Source organism: Haliotis cracherodii, unplaced genomic scaffold (assembly GCF_022045235.1).
Source record: "Haliotis cracherodii isolate W230 unplaced genomic scaffold, xgHalCrac1.p SCAF_14, whole genome shotgun sequence".
In the NCBI taxonomy this organism is placed as follows: Eukaryota; Metazoa; Mollusca; class Gastropoda; order Lepetellida; family Haliotidae; genus Haliotis; species Haliotis cracherodii.
This window is the reverse complement of record NW_027266269.1, coordinates 13,712,312-13,736,888: the sequence shown is the minus strand read 5'-3', so window position 1 is coordinate 13,736,888 and position 24,577 is coordinate 13,712,312. Positions and strand designations below refer to the sequence as shown.

General features: G+C 39.2%; 2 protein-coding genes across 3 annotated transcripts in view; one reads left to right on the top strand and one right to left on the bottom strand.

The window, feature by feature from the left end:
• The window catches only part of LOC139460576 (uncharacterized), a 42,969-nt gene extending 34,096 nt beyond the window's left edge, over window positions 1-8,873 (top strand). For both annotated transcript variants that reach the window (XM_071242044.1, XM_071242046.1), the window contains one exon: window positions 8,346-8,873. In XM_071242044.1, coding sequence (XP_071098145.1) covers window positions 8,346-8,818 — 473 coding nt within the window. In that variant the 3' untranslated portion in view covers window positions 8,819-8,873. The remainder of the gene's footprint in view (window positions 1-8,345) is intronic.
• An 8,017-nt stretch (window positions 8,874-16,890) lies between these two features.
• On the bottom strand, window positions 16,891-17,385 carry LOC139460232 (uncharacterized). The gene has a single exon (XM_071241739.1). It carries the CDS (start codon window positions 17,383-17,385, stop codon window positions 16,891-16,893), a length of 495 nt encoding a protein of 164 aa, XP_071097840.1.
• Between the last annotated feature and the right edge of the window lie 7,192 nt (window positions 17,386-24,577).

Below are 24,577 nucleotides of genomic sequence, written 5' to 3'. Positions count from 1 at the left end.
AAAAGTGTGTTAGTCACTCCCCTGCCAGAAAAAAACAGGTCATATGTTATATAGTCGTCCGGCAATCCAAACTGTTAGTTTAAATTTGGTTACAGAATTCGATGATATTAAACAGAACTTCAGTGCAATACCTAATGTTTCTACGCTTATTATTGAAGTCTTGTTCGGAGATGCACCGGTAGATGCCTTCGAAATATTACCAGGTCTATCGATTAAATGGCTCAAGAAACACGAGCGTCAACGTTGCAGTATTATTCATGTTGGAGCATCACCCGTTACAACCCTCGAGGGGGTTCAAATTATTAAAAGTGACAGAATTTCTCTTACTAAGATATTCTTACCGTATAATATACATTTGATAAGGTTGATGTATACTATCAAAACATTTAAGCAAGACCAATTAAAGACTATTATATATTCGTAATATACACTATGAGTTTATATCCAGCGCTCGATGAAAAGATGGAAACTGTTGATGGATTTCGATTACATCAAATAAGCGACATAAAACATCGAATAGAAAAGGATAGGGAGTTGAGACTTGGATTGTATAAAAAGTATCGCAGAGCCGTGAATGCTCTGGACGGAGTTGACACCGCTCTTGTAGTGGCTGGCATGGGACTCGGTGTAGCCGGTGTCGGTTTACTATCAACTATAATCGCCGCGCCTATCGTGCTCGGCATGGAAATAACCGCTGGAGTCTCGGGACTGGCAGGAATAGCGATAAAATTCATTTCTCGTAGGTTGCAAAAGAAAGCATTAAAACACGATAGTATTCGGATACTCGCCGAAGCAAAGTTGAGCAGTATTGAGGATCATATTTCGACAGCAATGGCCGATTGTAAGATATCCGAGGATGAGTTTTGTTTAGTGCTGTCGTAACTCACCAAATACAACGTAATGAAGCAGGAGATTCGATCAAAATCTCGTAAGACAAGTGGTATTAGCGAAGAAGATAAAAAAAAGCTCATTGAACAGGGGAGGCAACAAGCGCGTCAATTATTCCGTGCCAAAACCAAAGAACTGGTTGGAGATTAAAAATAAATTGCTTACTATCGTGTGATTACATTTAGACAAATGCTTACATAAATATATAATAATGGAAAAAACTATTAAATGGAGAGAATTACCACAAGGTTTTTATTATATCAGTGATGTCAAACCAACCAAATACGGTAATCAATTGTTTCTTATCAATTTACAAAAAGAGTGTAGTTATATAGTCTGGTCTCCTAGTAAAATGAACGAAGAACTTAATAAAAATGTTGAATATCGCTTTATCGATAAAAATAATGAAGAATATTTTTATTACCATTTAGACTCATCTAAAGCAATGATTGGACCCAGGTATTGGTGAGCTAGAGCTGAATCTCATGACTATCATTAAATCACATAATCATTTTGGCATAAAAAATTCCATCTGTAGTAGCAGTATAGGTATATGAATCTGGCTCCAGTGGAAGTGAGCCAGAACCCCCATTACCTATAAAAATTTATATCATTGGCTCCAGGTGGTGGTGAGCTAGAGCTGAATCTTATGACTATCATTGAATCGCATGGTCATTTACGCATAAAAAATTCCCCCTGTAGTGGTGGTATAGGTATATGAATCCAGCTCCAGTGGAAGTGAGCCAGAACCCCCATTACCTATACTACTAGTCACATTGTGAAGTGAGCCATGCATGCAGATGTTATCGAGTCACACTGTGAAGTGAGCTATGCATGCAGATATTGTCTAGTCACATTGTGAAGTGAGCTATGCATGCAGATATTGTCTAGTCACATTGTGAAGTGAGCCATGCATGCAGATATTATCTAATCACATTTTGAATTAAGCTATGCATGCATATATTGTCTAGTCACACTGTGAAGTGAGCTATGCATGCAGATATTGTCTAGTCACAGTGTGAAGTGAGCTATGCATGCAGATATTATCTAATCACATTTTGAAGTAAGCTATGCATGCATATTTTGTCTAGTCACATTGTGAAGTGAACTATACATGCAGATATTATCTAATCACATTTTGCAGTAAGCTATGCATGCATATAGTGTCAAGTCACATTGTGAAGTGAGCTATGCATTTAGATATTGTCTAGTCACACTGTGAAGTGAGCTATGCATGCATATATTGTCTAGTCACACTGTGAAGTGATCTATGCATGCAGATATTATCTCGTCACACTGTGAAGTGAGCTATGCATGCAGATAGTATTTAGTCACATTGTGAAACGATCTATGCATGCATATATTATCTCGTCACGCTGTGGAGTGAGCTATGCATGCAGATAGTATTTAGTCACATTGTGAAATGATCTATGCATGGAGATGTTTTCTCGGCACATTGTGAAGTGAGCTATGCATGCAGATATTATCTAGTCACATTGTAAAATGAGCTATGCATGCAAATATTATCTCGTTACATTGTGAAGTGAGCTATGCAGGCAGATCTAATCTAGTCCCATTGTGAAGTGACCTTTGCATGCAGATATTATCAAGACACATTGTGAAGTGAGCTATGCATGCAGATCTTATCTAGTCACATTGTGAAGTGAGCTATGCATGAAAATATTGTCTAGTCCCATTGTAAAGTGAACTATGCATGCAGATATTATCTAGTCCCATTGTGAAGTTAGCTATGCATGCAGATATTGTCTAATTACACTGTTAAGTGAGCTATTCATGCAGATATCATCGAGTCACATTGTGAAGTGAGCTATGCATGCAGATATTATCTTGTTACATTGTGAAGTGAGCTATGCGTACAGATATTGTCTAGTCACATTGTGAAGTGAGCTATGCATGCAGATATTGTCTAGCCACAGTGTGAAGTGAGCTATGCATGTATATATCATCTAGTCACATTTTGAAGTGAGCTATGCATGCAGATATTGTCTAGTCACATTTTGAAGTTAGCTATGCATGCAGATATTATCTAATCACATTTTGAAATGAGCTATGCATGCATATATTGTCTAGTCACATTGCGAAGTGAGCTATGCATGCATATATTGTCTAGTCACAGTGTGAAGTGAGCTATGCATGCAGATATGATATCGTCACATTTTGAAGTAAGCTATGCAAGCGTATATTGTCAAGTCACATTCTGAATTGAGCTATACATGCAGATATTATCTAATCACATTTTGAAGTGAGCTATGCATGCATGTATTGTCTAGTCACACTGTGAAGTGAGCTATGCATGCAGATATTATCTAATCACATTTTGAAGTAAGCCATGCATGCATATATTATCTAATCACATTGTGAAGTGAGCTATGCATGCAGACAGTATCTAGTCACATTGTGAAGTGAGCTATGCATGCATATATTAGTGGTGGTATAGGTATATGAATCCAGCTCCAGTGGAAGTGAGCCAGAACCCCCATTACCTACACTACTAGTCACACTGTGAAGTTAGCTATGCATGCAGATATTATCTAATCACATTTTGAAATGAGCTATGCATGCATATATTGTCTAGTCACATTGCGAAGTGAGCTATGCATGCAGATATTGTCTAGTCACAGTGTGAAGTGAGCTATGCATGCAGATATGATATCGTCACATTTTGAAGTAAGCTATGCAAGCGTATATTGTCAAGTCACATTCTGAATTGAGCTATACATGCAGATATTATCTAATCACATTTTGAAGTGAGCTATGCATGCATATATTGTCTAGTCACATTTTGAAGTGAGCTATGCATGCAGATATTATCTAATTACATTGTGAAGTGAGCTATGCATGCATGTATTGTCTAGTCACACTGTGAAGTGAGCTATGCATACAGATATTATCTAATCACATTTTGAAGTAAGCCATGCATGCATATATTATCTAATCACATTGTGAAGTGAGCTATGCATGCAGACAGTATCTAGTCACATTGTGAAGTGAGCTATGCATGCATATATTAGTGGTGGTATAGGTATATGAATCCAGCTCCAGTGGAAGTGAGCCAGAACCCCCATTACCTACACTACTAGTCACACTGTGAAGTGAGCTATGCATGCATATATTGTCAAGTCACATTTTGAAGTAAGCTATGCATGCATATATTGTCTAGTCACATTGTGAAGTAAGCTATGCATGCATATATTGTCTAGTCACATTGTGAAGTGAGCTATGCATGCAGATATTGTCTAGTCACATTTTGAAGTGAGCTATGCATGCAGATATTATTTAATCACATTTAAAATGAGCTATGCATGCATATATTGTCTAGTCACATTTTGAAGTGAGCTCTGCGTGCAGATATTATCTAATCACATTTTAAAGTAAGCCAGGCATGCATATATTATCTAGTCACATTGTGAAGTGAGCTATGCATGCAGATATTATCTAATCACATTGTGAAATGATTTATGCATGCAGATATTGTCTAGTCACATTGTGAAGTGAGTTATGCATGCAGATATTATCTAATCACATTGTGAAGTGAGCTATGCATGCAGATATTAGTGGTGGTATAGGTATATGAATCCAGCTCCAGTGGAAGTTAGCCAGAACCCCCATTACCTATACTACTAGTCACACTGTGAAGGGAGCTATGCATGCATATATTGTCAAGTCACATTTTGAAGTAAGCTATGCATGCAGATATTATCTAATCACATTTTGAAGTAAGCCATGCATGCATATATTATCTAATCACATTGTGAAGTGAGCTATGCATGCAGACAGTATCTAGTCACATTGTGAAGTGAGCTATGCATGCATATATTAGTGGTGGTATAGGTATATGAATCCAGCACCAGTGGAAGTGAGCCAGAACCCCCATTACCTACACTACTAGTCACACTGTGAAGTTAGCTATGCATGCAGATATTATCTAATCACATTTTGAAATGAGCTATGCATGCATATATTGTCTAGTCACATTGCGAAGTGAGCTATGCATGCAGATATTGTCTAGTCACAGTGTGAAGTGAGCTATGCATGCAGATATGATATCGTCACATTTTGAAGTAAGCTATGCAAGCGTATATTGTCAAGTCACATTCTGAATTGAGCTATACATGCAGATATTATCTAATCACATTTTGAAGTGAGCTATGCATGCATATATTGTCTAGTCACATTTTGAAGTGAGCTATGCATGCAGATATTATCTAATTACATTGTGAAGTGAGCTATGCATGCATGTATTGTCTAGTCACACTGTGAAGTGAGCTATGCATGCAGATATTATCTAATCACATTTTGAAGTAAGCCATGCATGCATATATTATCTAATCACATTGTGAAGTGAGCTATGCATGCAGACAGTATCTAGTCACATTGTGAAGTGAGCTATGCATGCATATATTAGTGGTGGTATAGGTATATGAATCCAGCTCCAGTGGAAGTGAGCCAGAACCCCCATTACCTACACTACTAGTCACACTGTGAAGTGAGCTATGCATGCATATATTGTCAAGTCACATTTTGAAGTAAGCTATGCATGCATATATTGTCTAGTCACATTGTGAAGTAAGCTATACATGCATATATTGTCTAGTCACATTGTGAAGTGAGCTATGCATGCAGATATTGTCTAGTCACATTTTGAAGTGAGCTATGCATGCAGATATTATTTAATCACATTTAAAATGAGCTATGCATGCATATATTGTCTAGTCACATTTTGAAGTGAGCTATGCGTGCAGATATTATCTAATCACATTTTAAAGTAAGCCAGGCATGCATATATTATCTAGTCACATTGTGAAGTGAGCTATGCATGCAGATATTATCTAATCACATTGTGAAATGATGTATGCATGCAGATATTGTCTAGTCACATTGTGAAGTGAGTTATGCATGCAGATATTATCTAATCACATTGTGAAGTGAGCTATGCATGCAGATATTAGTGGTGGTATAGGTATATGAATCCAGCTCCAGTGGAAGTTAGCCAGAACCCCCATTACCTATACTACTAGTCACACTGTGAAGGGAGCTATGCATGCATATATTGTCAAGTCACATTTTGAAGTAAGCTATGCATGCAGATATTATCTAATCACATTTTGAAGTAAGCCATGCATGCATATATTATCTAGTCACATTGTGAAGTGAGCTATGCATGCAGACAGTATCTAATCACATTGTGATGTGAGCTATGCGTGCATATATTAGTGGTGGTATAGGTATATGAATCCAGCTCCAGTGGAAGTGAGCCAGAACCCCCATTACCTATACTACTATGCATGCAGATATTATCTAATCACATTTTGAAGTAAGCCATGCATGCATATATTATCTAATCACATTTTGAAGTAAGCCATGCATGCATATATTATCTAGTCACATTGTGAAGTGAGCTATGCATGCAGACAGTATCTAATCACATTGTGAAGTGAGCTATGCATGCATATATTATCTAGTCACACTGTGAAGTGAGCTATACATGCAGATATTATCTAGTCACATTGTGAAGTGAGTTATGGATGCAGATGCTGTCTAGTCACATTGTGAAGTGAGCTATACATGCAGATATTGTCTAATCCCATTGCGAAGTAAGCTATACATGCAGATATTGTCTAGTAACATTGTGAAGTGAGCTATGCATGCAGATATTGTCTAGTTACATTGTGAAGTAAGCTATGCATGCAGATTGTCGTGCTACATTTTGCTGTGATCAATGCACACATGAGGTATGCATACATTGATTACTTTGTCCCATTGTGTAGTAAGCTACGCATAGGCATATACGATCTTTTCAAATTGTGTTGGGAACCTTGTATTTTGCGCTAAAACACCATTATCATAAATAAGCAGGACAAGTAAACTTTATCTCCGGACAAATGTTTCTTACTGTCTAGTTGTCCTGGGACAAGTTCACAAATTTGATATTTCCTCACCCTTGCTATGCATCCACATATAATACACATGCTACTTGTCTAGTCATGTTATTTAGTGTATACATATGCAGATACACATTTTCTCATCGCATTGTGTAGTAACCAGTGCGTACAAAGATTGTCTAATCACACTTTATATTGAGCTATGCACACATAGTTTGTCTAATGGATGGATCGATAGATGGATGTACGAACAAACGAAAAGATGGACAGATGGATGGACTATCTGCCTAACCACAAGTGCCTAACCATGATTAACCGTGTTTGTAATGTACAATGTACATGTAATTACATTGATTAACTTTTGACAAGGTCCTTGCTAAATAAGATATGATTACTATGCCCCCACTACTCCACAAATGATGCGGTACTTTGTCAACATAAAGGTACGTCCTGACTTGGTTGTATAAAAATATAGAAACCACATACGTCAAATCTACAACATTGCAAAACTTGGACTCGGGCTCATTCATCTGCATGGGTAATGCTTGTTTAGAACGAATTCCGCATGTACACAACGTTCCAATGGTGGGTAATGTATTAAAATAAAGAATGAAAAGACTCAATCAGTACAGATCAGTACTATGTATGCAAGGAAGCTTTGCCTGTCCAATCGTTGCAATTACTTATATTGTGGAACGCACATGTGCGGAACCACATTCTAGAATAAAAATAACAAACTTCCGATACATGTATCACACTAAACAAACTAAAACTGTACGTGGGCGAACAAAAATATAGTTATGCACTTCAGATTTTCCCCTTGCAATCTTGGATCATTTTCTTATTCTAGGACTAATACAAAATCGCCAAGATACAGAAATATTATCAGCGCGAACCGTTATTCGCACCGGAGGTGTATGCCAGGCGTACGGGACGCAGCTCTGAATTCCGTTTTTTTTTAAAAGAAAATTAATATGGTAGGAACCATCATCTTCAAGTTCAGGTTATGCACACATACAAGATTTACAAGTTCTCATCAATATTTCGAAAAACTAAAATACATCTAGTTATCACATATTATTCTCTCAGGTAAATACAAAGGGGGGACATCGAATGCTGTCAAAGGTCTGTCTATATCGTCGAGAGTCATTATTGGAAATGGATAATTTTATCATAGTTGAAATAACAATTCTCACCACGTCCCGGGATGAGATAAACATTGTATTTGAAAAAATAAACTAAAACTGTGTTGTGCAGCTTTACTTCTAAAACTGACTACAATTTCTTCCTCGTTACAGTAAAATGTATGCGTAATTCAGGGATGCATCTGTTGCAGGTGTGCGTGAAATATATGTGACGTAATAGGCGTCTCATGACCACGCGAAACGTCATTCTGTAAACAGTATCCAAAATGGTGAAAAGTTCATCAAGGGGTCAAGAGGATTGACTTATGTCCTTTGAGCACCCATGGTTTTAAGCCAGATTCTGTATCTAAGTAACCAGAACATGTAAGTGATGATTGTTTTGACTAAGCTAACTGTATCATTATCACAGGAATAGCTGGAGGAACCTACTACAGTTATAAGGCTGGACCAGCTAATATCCTGTGTCTGCCTGAGAATCCTGAATATGGAAACTACACCCCTGGATTTCAGGCTGATGGTGCCATCTATGGTACAGAATATCAAACCAATGAACATTCCACCAGTTTCAAAAACCTCAATGACCATGACGTTCCGTGTGCCGTGTGTAGAAGTAGAACCAAGACAAGCGTCATCATGGTGCCTGCCAAGATGTCCTGCTTCCCTGGATGGCGAGTTGAGTACACGGGGTACCTGATGGGTGGCCATTACAGTTATGCTGCTAGTGAGTATCTGTGTGTTGATGGAGATGCAGAGAAGGATCGCAGTGGCCATGAAAACAAGAACGGGCAACTCTTGTATCTTGTTGAAGGTGTTTGTGGTTCCCTGCCGTGTCCACCATACAAGAATCACTGGGAGTTAACATGCGCTGTTTGCTCTAAGTAGGCCACAGATTTGATACTTCACTGACATATGTGAATAAAGCATATTGACATACATATATGAATTTTTGTGAGCAACAAAACAATTATAGGATGCTTATGCTTTTATTTAACTCTGCAGTGTTAGGTTGCACACATGTTCTCGTTATTATGGGGAATGCAGGTTGAATGATGAAGCAAATATTCAATTGAAGATGGAATCATAAATGAGTTGCAGCTGTAGAATAACTATGTTCATTCAATTGAGTAATTCAGCTGATCTCCTGGTCAGCAGAAACAGTATCAGTGCATTTGGCAGGCAAAGAACACTAAATCATGTACAAAAGTTATATTTTGGTTTACAGCAACAATTACAAACAACAATTACTATAGTACTTTGATTCACATTTACAATGTTTCTGAATACCCAAATTTATATTATGATGACGAGTACTAAATGACAAGAGTGTCGAACGATGTTATGGTGATATGTTTATGACATATTAGTAGGTCACACCCCATGCACTGTTTTATCCTGAATTACAAAGCGTGGTATATGTAGTTTTAACACTTGCAAGACAAATCTTACCTGTTCTTATGTCACTTTAGTTTGTTGATATTTGCAATATATATTAGAAGGACAAGATACGTTGTCTCGACACTATTTCTGCTCATCCCTGAGTGAATGATGGGAACACTTTCTTTAATGGAACTAGTCGCAAATATTTTGCAGCCTCAAGAACATTTATGTTGCGTGAGTGAGATGTGTTTAACAGTTTGTCTGTTTGTTGTTTAACGCCACACACAGCAATATTCCAGCTATATATATGTATATAAATAATTGAGTCTGGACCAGAAAAATCCGGTGGTTGGTATCATGAACATCGATCTACGCAATTGGGATTCGATAACGTTCTTCAACTAAGTCAGCCTGACCACCCGATCCCGTTACTCGCCTCTTATGACAAACATAGTCGCCTTTTACGGGAAACATGTGCTGCTGAAGATCTATTCTACACCGGATCTTCACGGGTCGGTTTAACAGTACTTCAGTGATATCACAGCGTATAAGATTGATTTGAGAGAAAAATTGAAATGACACTGTTCCTAGACGTTTACCCATGAACACAGGCAAAGATATCGTGACATTAAACATATGAACACATTTAGGACGAATCTACGACCACAGGTTTGTGGCAGGCCCGAGGTGCTGACATTGAAACATTTGACGACTGGACCATTTGTGTCTCAAAAAACAATCATAGAATAACTATCTCGAAAACACGAAGAGGGGATATCAGCTCTTTTCAAATAGCATGTATACCGAATCGTGTACAGTTCACAATGTTGATATGTTCATGAGTCGCTCAGAAACAAAAGAAATGCAAACTAAAAGCTAAATGCAGGAGTCAATTGTGCACATTAATATAGTCAGGACATGTATGAAATTACAGAACGAAACTCAAAATTACACCTAACAGCAAAACACTGCTTTTCCAAAATATAAAACTCATCTTTTGTGAAATACATCTGATTCTGTCTTTAGTTCAAATATCAAGTATTTGCATAAAAATGAAACACCGAAATATATCACACAAATTCGAAAGAGGCGACTGACATGTACGTTTCCTGGTTAATATGTTAATAAGACATAACCTATCAAATTAAAATGTTACACATTTCACAAAAACATTCTAACAGAGGCTCTTAAAGAATCCCCGCTATGTGGCTCATCGTATGACATCAGGGTAATTCTGCAACAGTTTAGTTACAAATATTTCGAATGCTTCTCGTAAGAGGCGACTAACGGGATCACTGACTTGGTTGATGCAATGTCATCGTATCCCAATTGCGTGGATCGATGCTTATGTTGTCAATCACTGGATTTTCTGGTCCAGATCCGTTTATTTACCAACTGCCGTCACGTAGCTGGAATATTGCTGAGTGCAGCGTTAAACGACAAAGAAACAAACACAGAAACACACAGAAACATATTTCGAAGATGACATTATCATCAAATAAATCAAGATGTCAGTGAACTATACAACGGGAGAATAGATATTACATGCTACTGTATGACATATCTGAAACAAAAAGGCATTTCAATCACTTTTTAACTTTAACATTATAAGACTTTTTACCTATTTCACCAAAGACCTCAACTCGACTGGGAACATGAGCGTGTTTGCAAGACGGCAAATATACACAATCTCTTATAATTATTTCCTCGACAATTAGTTGTTGTTTGCATAGCAAAGGCCAAACACTTGCCGAATACCACTAAAGGCGGACTCATACATGCGACACTTGTGAGTCGCACTTTAAGGTACAACCAACGTGACCTTGGCACAGTATTTGCGCATATGGTACAACACACGAGACAGCGGATACACTGGTGGTACTAACCACTTCACCTCACTCTTCCTATCTGATGTAAAAGTAGCTACATCCTCAGAATTTTGGTTCCAGTGCCTAGAATGGAAACGATTGATCCCATTATAATAAACAGCAGAACGATCTATTGAATGTGGTCCCCATTTGACATCGAGGAAACATAATCAGCAACCGCCCAACCATCACTGTCAGAAAGCTTGCCCTGAAAATCTGCTTGATCATTTAGATCTCAGGGAATCCAGTCTACTTCCAAACGTATACAGCATCTCAAACACAACTGCCGGATATTTAATGCTAGACGTTGTTACTGTTGCTTCATGGTACCCTTTTCAATCATAGAACATACATATTTGTAAACCACTTGACATGGTGAGAACCAAGAACAAAAAGAGTGAGTGAGTTAAAATTTAACGTCGCATCGGTATTATGTCAGCCTTACAGTGACAGAAAAGAAAGACAAATAGATACAGACAATTCCAACCATGTTGAACTTTGATTCATTTTGCGTCCGGCGCACTGATCATGTGACAACCTGCGACGAAACTGTACACAATTACCACCGTATCCTACAACGCTGGCATCGCTATAAACTGCCCTTGAAGGAGAACTGTCTGAACACCAACCTCTTGACTTTAAATGTTGAATATTGTCCCGCCAGAACATTAACTGTTCCTTAGTTTGAGCTGACACAACGGTTCAGTCATTCCATAATTGAGCCATCAACAATCTATATACTGATCTATACGGATCTATACATAGGTTGACTAAATCAACCAATAACTGGTTTCATAGCAATAATCTGACCAACAAATGAAGATACATCCCGAAAATGAACAGCCTTACTGTTACGGAATGAGAGATGTAATGCGAATAGAGGTGCTCTTTTACCTCAGCAGATACAACAGCATAACTTGACGAATAGTTTTCTACAATAATTCCATCGTCAAGAAACATCACATTCTTGTAACTTAGCTAAAGCCACCCTTTCATCAATTGTTAGGTTACCTTTGTAAAGACATAAGAAATAGATGACAACCCAAATGGTAAAACCTATCTTCCCGAGGCAAGGGAGTTAACTGACTAATAAATGTCCAGTTTCCACCCTTGCCGAACAAGGCTGGAATTGTGGAAACTGTACTTTTAAAGTCAGTTAAATCCCTTGCCTCGGGAAGATGGGTTATGCATATTAAAAACTGTCAAAGCTGTGTACACATCACTGGTAGGATACAAAACAATTAACCAGATTAAACAACCAAAATAAAAAGTCAAGATTGATATGCCACTTATGTCTTCCTGACTTTTATACCATATTCAGTGTGGATCTATTCTCATGGAGATAGATCAGCAGGGTTGTATTCAAGGAAATATGCAACACTTCCCTACACCATATCCCCATCTGGCCGTGTATGTAGTCAAATACAGCATTGCATTAAACTGACAGCCCCAAACAGCTTTACCATAGTCTGCAAACCACAAAAGATAGATGAATGAAGTAAAATGTATTGCAAAGATCAAACTCTCAACGACATCAACATGCAAAATGACAGGCATACAGCAGTAGATATTGGCATGACACTTGAGGTGAGGTAGCAAAACCAAGCTTTCAACGAATTGGACAAAAGGATACACATATCTAAACTTCACATGACACATCACATTGATAGCGTGTAGTAACCACCTCTGCCACAAGACACACAAAATGTCTTCAACACAAAGATAAAGTAAGTCGTCTGATGAGGGTCTGGGGCAGTTCTTGTTTGGTTGGCTGGAGGATGTGGTCGCTGTCGTTGTCATGCTGATGAAGGACACCATGTGGCAGCTGTTGTAGAAATAGAAGGACCTATTTACCTGTGAAGCAAAATATCACAAGTCGTGCCGAAGTGGTTACATACAGATTCCTGAGAAATGTCGGAGCTCTCAACCATAGGAACACCTTAGACAGCATCAATTAGAAGAGGCACACAAGAAAGCCATGATATCAGTGTCGGAAGTTATCAACAGCAAGAAACTGAAAGCGAAGACTTCTGGAGTACCAAGTTAAAGAAGAAAAGTGCAAGCGTGTCAGTCGAACCTAATTGGTAGGCGTTTCGTACAGCTGAGTCAACATCAATCTGTTGTACACGATGAATGATTGGAAATGTCCCATGTGACAATTTTCTTCTTTAACTTGGTACTCCTGTAGTCTGAGTTTGGGTGTGCAGTGTCCTGAAGACTATTGGTATACACCTTTAGTAGATCTTCTTCTCTTTCAGTATCTTGCTGTTGATAACTTCCGACGATTGAGAGCTCCGCTATTTCTCAGGAATCTGTATGTAACCAGTTCGGCACGACTTGTGATATTTGCTTCACAGGTAAATAGGTCCTTCCCTCTGAGCTGCAGCAGGAGATGCTCATCGTTTTGACGTTGAGCTACTTCAATGACATGCTGCCATCCATCCCGACTGAAGTTTGTGAGGCCTTCTGTTGTCCAGCTTCCTTTTGACTTGAATTTCTTTAATGAATACGAAGTACAAAAGATGCAGTCAGGCTGGAAGATGATGGGCTCATAGGATGAACGCCGAATTGGGTGGCCAGCTAGTTCCTAAGATTCAATTTCAGGTTGTTACAAACTGTCAAGGTTCATTGTAAAACGCTGATAATATTCTCTGTGATAGCCATGGGTTTCTTCCAGAACTGCCGTCAGGCTTGTACATGACACTTCCATTTGATTTGGCATTTCTGGAGGTTCTGCCATCCTTCTACGCTTGATCACTCCTTCAGCTTTTCCATCTTCTCATCAGGATCTTTGGCTTTGCTCAGACACGTATGATGCACACTGGCTCTGGATCACTGGGGATACGTTTCCGTTTAGGTTGAGATGTCAAAGCTGTCTTCGAGTTGTTCCCGATTGTATAAGATGTTGGTCTCAGTCACAACAGTTCAACCTCAAAAGACACATAATCATTGTGATGACATTGTTACAAGGTGGGACATTTCCATATATACCAACTTGGGTATTCTGTAAGAGAATCTTAAGTAAAAAATTGGAATATAATTTATTTCTGTGAATGCACGGTCCCTGTTCATTTCAAGCCATTCATATACGATTTGGACGATTCGCATTTGGACGTTTTCTGTAAATTGGAAACTTAAGTAGCTAAGTTATGTATGGATTAAATGTTAGTAAGTGAATTCGTTTTTTACCTTCGGTGGTGCCCCCTGCTAATTCACCTTAACTAGTAGCTGTACTAAAGAATCTGAAATTCAACTTGAAATGGCAAACTTTGGCAAAATATCAAGCCTGCGTCCAAGAAATTGATTCGTATATTTGCTGAAATAAATAATATTTACATTATGATCATTTTTTTTGCACAGCTTTATGGTTGCCATCTTGAATATGTTACACATAGGTCCATTTCATTCAAAGTTCTGAAATCGACTGGAGCATTATGCTGTGTACCTCTTATATACTGTCTGTAACGGTCTCTCTGTGACGTTGCATCAGGTTATCTACCGCAACACAGGAGCAATCAAAAGTTCTAGCAATATAGGCATGGGTGGCTCCCATTTGAATCACACCCATGGCTCTCTCGCGTTGTTCAGGTTGCAGTCGTGGCATTTCCGGGGTGGGGTTTTACCTGAACGCGTGAGTAGAGTTTACGCCGCTTTATTCAATATTTTGTTTGCAGAAATGTTGCTTTCTCGTGTACAAATGTTGGGAAGCCAAGCCAAAGACAATTGGTGTTCCACCGAAAAACGACGAAAATTACATAATTACAACAACCACTTATCAACGATAACACGAACACGAATCAATGATACAATGAATAATATAGGCAATGTAACTCTACTTGTGTGACAGACACGGCCACGTGGTCAAGTTCAGCTTGTGCTTTACATGCAACATTTCTCAGCCATTGCACTTGCTACTCCTTCCAGTATGCAACTCGACACGCGCGCCACTGTAGCACTTATGCAAGAAGAAGATGCTGTTCACGAGAAGTTGTGTTAGCCCTAAGACAGATTTAGTGGATGACTTTTTTGTGTATATTGTATGTATTGTTGTCATTCTCAAGGCATTGTTTTCCAGCCGACAGTGACCCTTATTCGTATTGACGATTCAAATCAGTGATTATATTAACGCTTGGAGCGGTTGGGTAGGCTGAAGGCTCGAAGCGTTGGCCTTCAAGAAGAAGGCCCGAGTTCGATTACCTGGAGGCATACACTGTTTCCGTCAACATAAAGTTATATCATTGTTAAAAGCACCGTAAAATCATACACGGTAACCCATTTACGCTGTGGAATGCATGTTGTCAGTACATTCACATTGATACACGGTGTTGACGTGTCAGTAGTGCGGAAATTACACAATGCAATATAAATGTGTATTCGCATAAGCATATACTGAACTATACTCAACAACAGACGAATGAAGTCAGAGACCATCCTCGGAGTGGCAGGCCACACGCAACCAATAATCGACAAGACAACTGGATTTGAACAACACACCTACGAAATCGATTCCAGCCAGCAACATTGACTGCAAAGAAGCATCCCTGGCCTCAGATGTGCAGAGATTGTCGCCAGAAGACCCGCCAGATGTCCCATTTTGACAGGAAACCACCGTCAAGCACGTCTACAGTGGTGCAGACAGCGTCTACGCTGGACGGCCATGCAGTGTGGACATTGTGGTCTCTGACTGCATTCGCCTGTTGCCAACTTTGCCATAAACACCAAATGGTGTTTATGTGGACGTTAAATTGTCTTGCAACATCACTTTGACTCGATCCTGCGTCATGCATACCAATGGCTTGCAGACGCTCATTTTCGGACAGGCATGGAATTTCGTAATGTTAAATAATTGTGTAATTTTGTTGTTTTTCTGAGTGGTTGTTGTCAGCACGATGTTAAACAATGCTTATGGAATCCCGTTAACGCACGTCTTTATACCCATTCTTGGGTAGTTAAAAGCATGGGGCTTGCATTAAAGTCAACTTTTGTATGTTTTTCTGTAACAATTGCGTTTTTGTGAATTGATTCCATACATGTACTACAATATTGAATACTTTACTTGTTTGAAAAATACACTTAAATATTGGTGTCACATAAACTTTTGTTGTTGAGTATATTATTGTCAACTTTTACTCTATTTTTAAGGGAAGTTAGCATTGGCCTTGAGTGTCGCCAGGCATACTGTGTTGAAATAGCATTCGCTTATGTAGAACATCAAGTGAATGATTAACATCGATGATATCATGGACATTTGCTGTGCTATTTGAACTTATCATCAATGTATTGTAATCATCCTGTTCAAAATTACTTACCAATTAGGAACGTCGGTGCACATGTGTGAAGTGAGTGAGTATGGTTTTGCGCCACATTTAGCAACATTCCACCAACATCACGACAGGTGTGGCTTTACACATTGTACCCATGTCGGGAATCGAACCCGGATCTTCGGAGTGACGATCGAACGCTTTAACCATGTGTTTATATGTCCAGACCTATTGTACTTCCCCACTGAGATATCATCACTCAGTTTTAAATTGATACCCCACTCAGACTTAAAATACCTTGTGACCTTGTGTGGGCCTCCTGACAACGTTATGACCTTGTGTGGGCCTCCTGACAACGTTATGACCTTGTGTGGGCCTCCTGACAACGTTGTGACCTTGTGTGGGCCTCCTGACAATGCTGTGACCTTGTGTGGGCCTCCTGACAACGTTATGACCTTGTGTGGGCCTCCTGACAACGTTGTGACATTGTGTGGGCCTCCTGACAACGTTGTTTCCTTGTGTGGGCCTCCTGACAACGTTGTGACCTTGTGTGGGCCTCCTGAAAACGTCGTGACCTAATGTAGGCCTCCTGACAACGTTGTGACCTTATAGGGGCCTCCTGACAACGTTGTGGCCTTGTCTGGGCCTCCTGTCGACGTTGTGACCTTGTGTGGGCCTCTTGGTGACGTTTTGACCTTGTATGGGCCTCCTCTCGACGTTGTGACATTTTGTTGGCCTCCTGGTGACGTTGTGACATTGTGTTGGTCTCCTTGCGAGGTTGTTTCCTTGGTTCCGAGGTTGTTGATAATAATCTTATAACAAGTGAACGGCGAAAACATGCCACGACTGACGGAATCCCCAGAGCAACAACGCCATCGGCCGACTGCAAGAAGGGGAAATCATCATCAGCTGTAGCCAGGTTTTTCCATGTAGCACCAAGCATCATTACAAGAATGTGGAACCGTTATCCACACACGGGACAACACGGGACCTTCCCAGATCCGGTGGATTACGTAAAACTACTAGCGCACAGGAAAGATTCACACAGCTACGTCACTTAGTGGAAGAAGCAGCACTGTCAACTCTACACATGGGCAGCTATCACTCGTGACACATCACATGTCACAATCTAATTGCAAATAATATCAATATAAATATCATTGTGCTATTTTAATCAATATGCAGTTGAAATTAAGTAATAGTTTCAGTTGTATAAACAAGTCCAACGTCTACACAAGTGAATCCATGTCAAACATGCATTTGCGTTGTGTATGTTACTGGCGTTGCAAAGTTCGATCGTCTTAATGAAGTACCGAGGTAATCGACACATGCTTTAATCAGTCCACAAACAAATCGCCCCTCGCCAATATCATGTTAGGCTTGATCGTTGGAGGTGTTACGACAAGCCAGCACCTAGAGGGTGTCAACATACACATGTAGACATACATTGACAGTAAGTGATGCCGATAAGGTCATTTACTAAATGGGTGCTTGTTATTTCATGTTAAGTCACTAATAGACCATCCTTGTGCCACCTCCCCACCCACCCAGTTATTTTGATTAAAGCTTTATCACCAACACACTTAAGAACGTAACCACAAAGGTCATCCCACCGCATACGTCATCACTATCACGCTTTCCGATATCATCCGGATTGTCCAGAAATAACACAATGCATCACAAATGCTCAACACTACTTCTAATGACATAAAACATACACAAGAAGCCATTGCAATAGTTCGAAGATGGGGGAGAATGCGAATATGTAATTGAGAGTTAATTGTTTGGCGAAAGAACTGTCATTGCATGTTACATACATAGAAGTTCTCAAACATATAATTAATTAGAATTAAGGACCTAAATTTTCCATTTGCACCATTTCACGTGTATATAATTTGACCAGTGTTGCCTCTCTTATGCTGTTAATTCAAAAGCTGTTTCCAGCTTGACCAAAGGTGGACGGGAAGTCATTTAAAGGCGGCAAGTTCCTACCCTTGGGTATGCCAGACATATATGACTGTAGGTTCGAATCCAGGTTCTCCGCCTTTCTACGTTTCTCAGAACCATACCGGTGCTCGTGTTACACATTTGTGGTAAACATCTGAGACCTGCATTACTTTGGACATTCCAAGAGTACACATATTGATTTTACTTGAACACTGTTCCAAGCGGCGATCAACACAAATCATTCAATCACTCATTCACACATCTTTACATTTTGAGAGATACAAAGAGGAGAAATAGATGTCTTAAAAAAACACCAATCAGACCTAATAATTATAACAAGATGAACACAAGTGATGTTACATACCGTATGTCAGCAAATACTAACGATCAAAATATGTAACAAAACTTGCAGGTTATATTAGTTTTATAGCCCGAAAATTACTATAAATATAAGTCATTTTATGAGTGGGGGCACGGGTGGCCCAGTCATCTAAGGCGCCGCGATTCGCTGTGAAGAGTTGCGTACCTAGAAACCATTGATTGTGGGTTCCAAATCCTATTCGCCCCAATTATGTTTCTACGTTTGTCAGCCCCATACCCGTGCTCGTGGGTTTCATCGAAGTGGTAAACGTCCGAGACCTGCGTCACTTCGGGCTTGCCTCCCACTTTAAGCTGACACGCCGTGATATAACTTCAACACTGTTAAAACTCACTCACAGTAACACAAAAGTGGTGTAAACCCAGCTCACTCACTCACCATTTTATCAGTGATGGATCATAATATGCTATTCTTCCAATGAAATATTGTCATTTACTCCCATGGAGTACATTAATATTAATAAAATAATATATCTGCGTGCAGCAAAGACCACTACATGCACAACATGACATTTGGAGGTCAATTCGTCACGCTAAAAAAACACACCTGGCTTTGTTGCCGGAGTATGGTTCACGGCCTCAATACACGATACTGAATCTTCCAACCGTCCTCTATATTCCAACAACGTGCACACATTGTAAAGAAACTCAAAGGTGTTATGTGCAGTCCTTCACTTCTATTCAATGAAATTAACACTGTTGGAAGACGGGACAAGTCGTGTATGTTTTGTCGTCATGTACATTTTGGGCTGCCAGGTTTGGCTTGAGGAGTCAGCAAACAGATTAGTAAAATTAAAGATTAAAGATATCGATGGTGTTTTGATGATACCTCTATTCTAACCTCTGAACGTTAAAACCACAAAAGTGTGATTGACTATTGATTTTCCTCTTTTGACGTTGTGTTGACATACCACACGGAATATCCACACGGATCTTCAGCAACACGTCGTGTGCATGCGTATATAGGTCAGAACATACTAAACTTTCAGTACAGCCACATTAAGAACCACGGGGTGTCGTAGTCATTGTGCATGTATTGAAATGGGTATCGGTTTTCCTCAAACTGTAACAAAAACGTTCTAATACAATTTGAACGTGAACCAGTACTTTTGTTTCTATTTGGTAAGAAACAAACCTAACCACTGTGTTCAATGAAAAGAGTAGGCATGTCTAGGCATGTGGCGGAAAGGGCAGATATATCTAGTTGTTCATATATATGTTAGGTTCATATCAGTATATTGCTTTATATTTATTAATTTCACCCGATAGCAAAACATGAAATTCGCTTATAGGTTGACAAATAAAGACACGCACCCATTGAAAATCCATTCGTAATCTGATCAGCCCGACCTAGTATGAACATGGAATAAAGCATTATAGGTATCATGTGTAGATTTCAAATGTATTTATCAAGCACATATTCTGTGAACGTTTTCTCATTCTGATTTCTACTCCAAAGCGTCTGGGCTGAAATGATGGAATTGGATGCAAAAAAAGGATTCTTACACACCTGTGGGTGAGAGACCCATTTTAGATAATTGGTATCAATCATGACTGGAGATCAAATTCCATGGTGATGACCTGAGATTAGATTATGTCGGACTTCTTTCCAGATCGTAAGTAATTGATAAGTTGCTCGTGCTTCTGTCGAATGTCCACCTACGTCTGTGCTGAACGTAATGGCGTTAGAGTGTTAATATATATATTCCCGTGTTAGGGGTTTTCAGACGCTTAAGAAACTTTCGCTAATCATAAGAACCTTAACACATCTCATTCACTTATGAAAGACAGCTTTATCTAAAAATCAAGCGATCATCTGAGTATTTAAAATGTCTGTTGACACCACAACCATCGTTATAGCGGGAGTAATTCGCGATAAACATGGCCGGAAACATATGATCCGACGATGTCTCTCCTCTTCAACCCACATTTTGAAGTCGACTAAAATTCGAATACATCCCACACACTAAACGTTTCGAATTCTGTTGGAAATACCCTCTTCGGTGATATCATCCAATGTCATTTTAGTCAAATCAAAACTACTATGTGTTTAGAAATCTAAATATCAGATATTTAGTCGAAGGATTGAATTTCAAAATTTGCATATTATTGATCACAGGAATTTTTTTTTTCACCAAAACACAAATGGTAATTGTGAAATGCTGCCGAGGAACCTGGGATCGTTTAAAAAGTTTTGGAAAATACGCAAACACGAACACCGAAGTGCACTTTCCGCCATTTTGGATAGTGTTTACAAAATCACGTTTCACGTTATGAGACGCCTATAAGATCAGGTATATTTCAAACTCAGATGCTATACATGCATCTCGGAAGTCCTTATACATTTGAGAAACAAATGACAAATGTTCTTTATCACCAATACAAATTATCAAGATGACATCAAGCGGCGAAATAGATTAGGTTTGGAAATGAACACTGTGCTCGGAAAACTGTACTTGTTGAAATGTAAACAAAGCAAAATTCAGATTTTACATTCTCCCATTTTATGAGATCAATTCGTCTAATTGTTGCAAAACTTTAGCTGACGCGTTTGCGAATATTCGTGGGAAGAGTATCGTAGCACGAAGTATGGAATTAAATATATATGCTTTATAATGATCAGGGAAATTCAACAGAAATTGTAAAAGTTTCCGTCTTTTGTGACGCCATGACTGGCACGCACAACGTCGACAGCAGTTATCTGAATTTCTCTTGGTTACATTGGAAAACATAAAACAATTTAACAGTACGTAGATTGTCTGATTGTTTCTGATTACTTACATAACACATTTATGTATATACCATCCCTCAATCAAAGAAAATCCTCCTCTGAAACCTACTCTGTTGTCAGTGAACACGCCATTTTGTAGAAGACAGTCACCGGTAGTTTATGGTAGTAAACATTGTTGTACATGTTTGGTAATTTCTTGGAGGTGACCTTTTTTTTGACTCGGCATCATGTGGGTTCTTTGATCTAGTTAGCAATATCATCGTCGCCTTTGTAATCCACAGATGGCGGAAACGCTTTAAGTTTAGATGTAGTGTCACGTTATTTATGAATAGTAAGCAGTACGTCGGATGACGTCACTCATGACTGTTGTGTTATGTATTAATACGCCACTGCGATCATGAGAATAGACAAAATGCATCGATTCGATGCTTAAAAGGTGCGATTTTAGAATGTGTAAGAAACAGATTACTGCACTCGTGCCTGTCAGATACCAATTATCTTACAACTCGTTGTTTCAAAGCGTATCTAACTCGTCATCTTACAAAATTTCGCTCGTTAGATACGTTTTGAAACAACTCTTGCAAGATAAATGATATCTGACAGACACTCGTGTAGTAGTCGCTATTTCTCTACTAGACTAGTATCTATGCTACATTCACACATGTGAACCGATTTCTTAATGTCAACACCGCTCAAAAGATGGAATAGCGCTGATTACGGCAACTTTCACTTACTCACAATTTTTAGAAATGAACAAGTTGAACTCCACGACGTGTAACAACATGCAGCATATGGGGATGAGAACTGTGAATTCAAGGCCAATAAGTGGATACCACCATTTGGGGTATTCTAGGTCTGGACACAATGGGCCAGTATACACCTGTAAGAAAACTATTCTACAAAGAAAAAAGATTGTAAACTAGTTCAGTGTCACTTCTGACCAGACCCATGTGTCAGGGAGATGGATCCAACCAGTCTATAAGAATAAGTCTGCATCTGATTATCCTCGGTTATCCAGAGTATCACATCTCCATTCTAGCTTCGTTCCGGAGGTGACGTCATCAACTAAACTAAGCGGGGTAAAAAGGATCACAACATGCTTGCACCCTAAACAATTACTATCAGTAAGCATATGTATTTCAACAACTGGTGTTTATTTACTCTCCTAATGGTTTTTTCTCATATCTAATGTTTACACCGTTCATGACAAAACGTACATAAAGTTTGTAAAGGATAAGTACCGTGAAGACCCAATCAACTTGTTATTTCCACATCTGGTGGTCACACATGTAGGCAAGGTATTCATTCTCCAGCAACGGAAAGCCGGTCGTTCTTAAAAAAGGATGATTTACTTTGACATTTCGAAATTCGAAAGTAATATCCTGTTCGCAAATATTACCATTGACCTCAAGCGTCGGAAAATAATATAATGGGAATTTGGTTTCTACTGATTCATTAACATCATGCATAGGAAGTTGTAAACACTTGCCATGTATGAATGTGTCACGATACAGAAATAGTTGAACATTAAACAATTACATATATAGCGACTACTGCACTCATGCTCGTTAGAAAGTAGACTTACCGACCGAGCAAATCTTGTTGCGCATGAATAAGTATATGCCCAAACAAGGGCATTGTTGACATTTTTATGCATTCGAATTAACAAACATTTTCCTGTTGTTGTGTGTGGAAACCTGGTACGCCAAGCTCAAACCTTTACTAAACAACTGTGGCCATTCATGCTGCGTTGTTGTTAGCACGCACGACAACTGTAAGTAAACTTAAAAAGTCAAACAGCGCTGCACTTTGAATCTCGGACCAAACGTCGAGCACTTGCACCGTCCGGATCCCGACTGTGCATTCAGTGGATCGGTTTCCTTGATCTAACAGCTGAAATTATATCCTGTACATACCTTCTTGGAAGAAGGAAACCAGAGTCCTCGCCAATGGTGTCAATGTTAAAACTGTACGACCCTGTACTGGAGAAGTGACAATCAACAAACGCAAGTCTGCTTGACAGCTTCAAACGAAGGGCAACTCCACCAGGAGAACATGAACAGACAACAGTGATCTATTCACATAATTTTACGCTAGAGGTCCATAGGGAATGTTAGTGACCACATTTGGGATGTTTGGGGCCACAAACTCAAAAGTCAGGCACACTTCCACGGAGTTTTCGAATGATTTGTATCGGAACTGTTCACTTTGAGTGATCTGTTCGTGCATTCATTACGTTTATCAATAAATAAAGACCTTCGGAAACAGTGTCACAAAATATTCTTCGGAGAGGATGATGACACAGCCGGAACGTAAGTCTAGACACTAGTATCTGTCCAGATAATTTATACTGACATAATTTTGCCACGCTGAACTGTTTATGTTAAATCAACTTGAACGTGGTGAAATTGGTCGGGTGCATGACCCTGATCTGTCAGTATTCTTACATTGCAAATTGATAAAACCTCGATGCAATGTCTATAGTAACATTAACTAATAACTAATATAGACTTCAAAGCAAATTTCATACGCGTGACTATCGGTTTTGTTTTAATAAAGTGTTGTAAGTGTCTCATTTTTGTGAGATTCCTTCGGTTCTGTCTGGTAAAGTTTTGTGAAAATGAATGACTTCTCGTGATTTTTTTATGAATGAAAAACGAAGCTCTGTCGTGACAGAGGTCACGGTTATCCAATGGAAACAGATAAAACGAGGTCAACCTCTACGACACACGTGTGACGTACGGAGTTAACATCCTGTATCTTCACCACATGGGGAATTGATTTCGTTACTTTGACTGTATGCGGTTAACTAGGCATCGAAGTAATGATGACTATTGTTATAATAATACATACTATGTGACTCGTGAAGATCCGGGGTAGAACAGGTCTTCAGCAACCCATGCTTGCCATAAAAGGTGACTATGGTTGTCAAAAGAGGCGACTAACAGGATCGGGTGGTCAGGCTCACTGACATCGATTCCAATTGCATGGATCGAAGCTCATGAAGTCAATAACTGGATCTTCTGGTTCAGACTCGATTATTTACAGACCACTATCATATAGCTGAAATATTGATGAG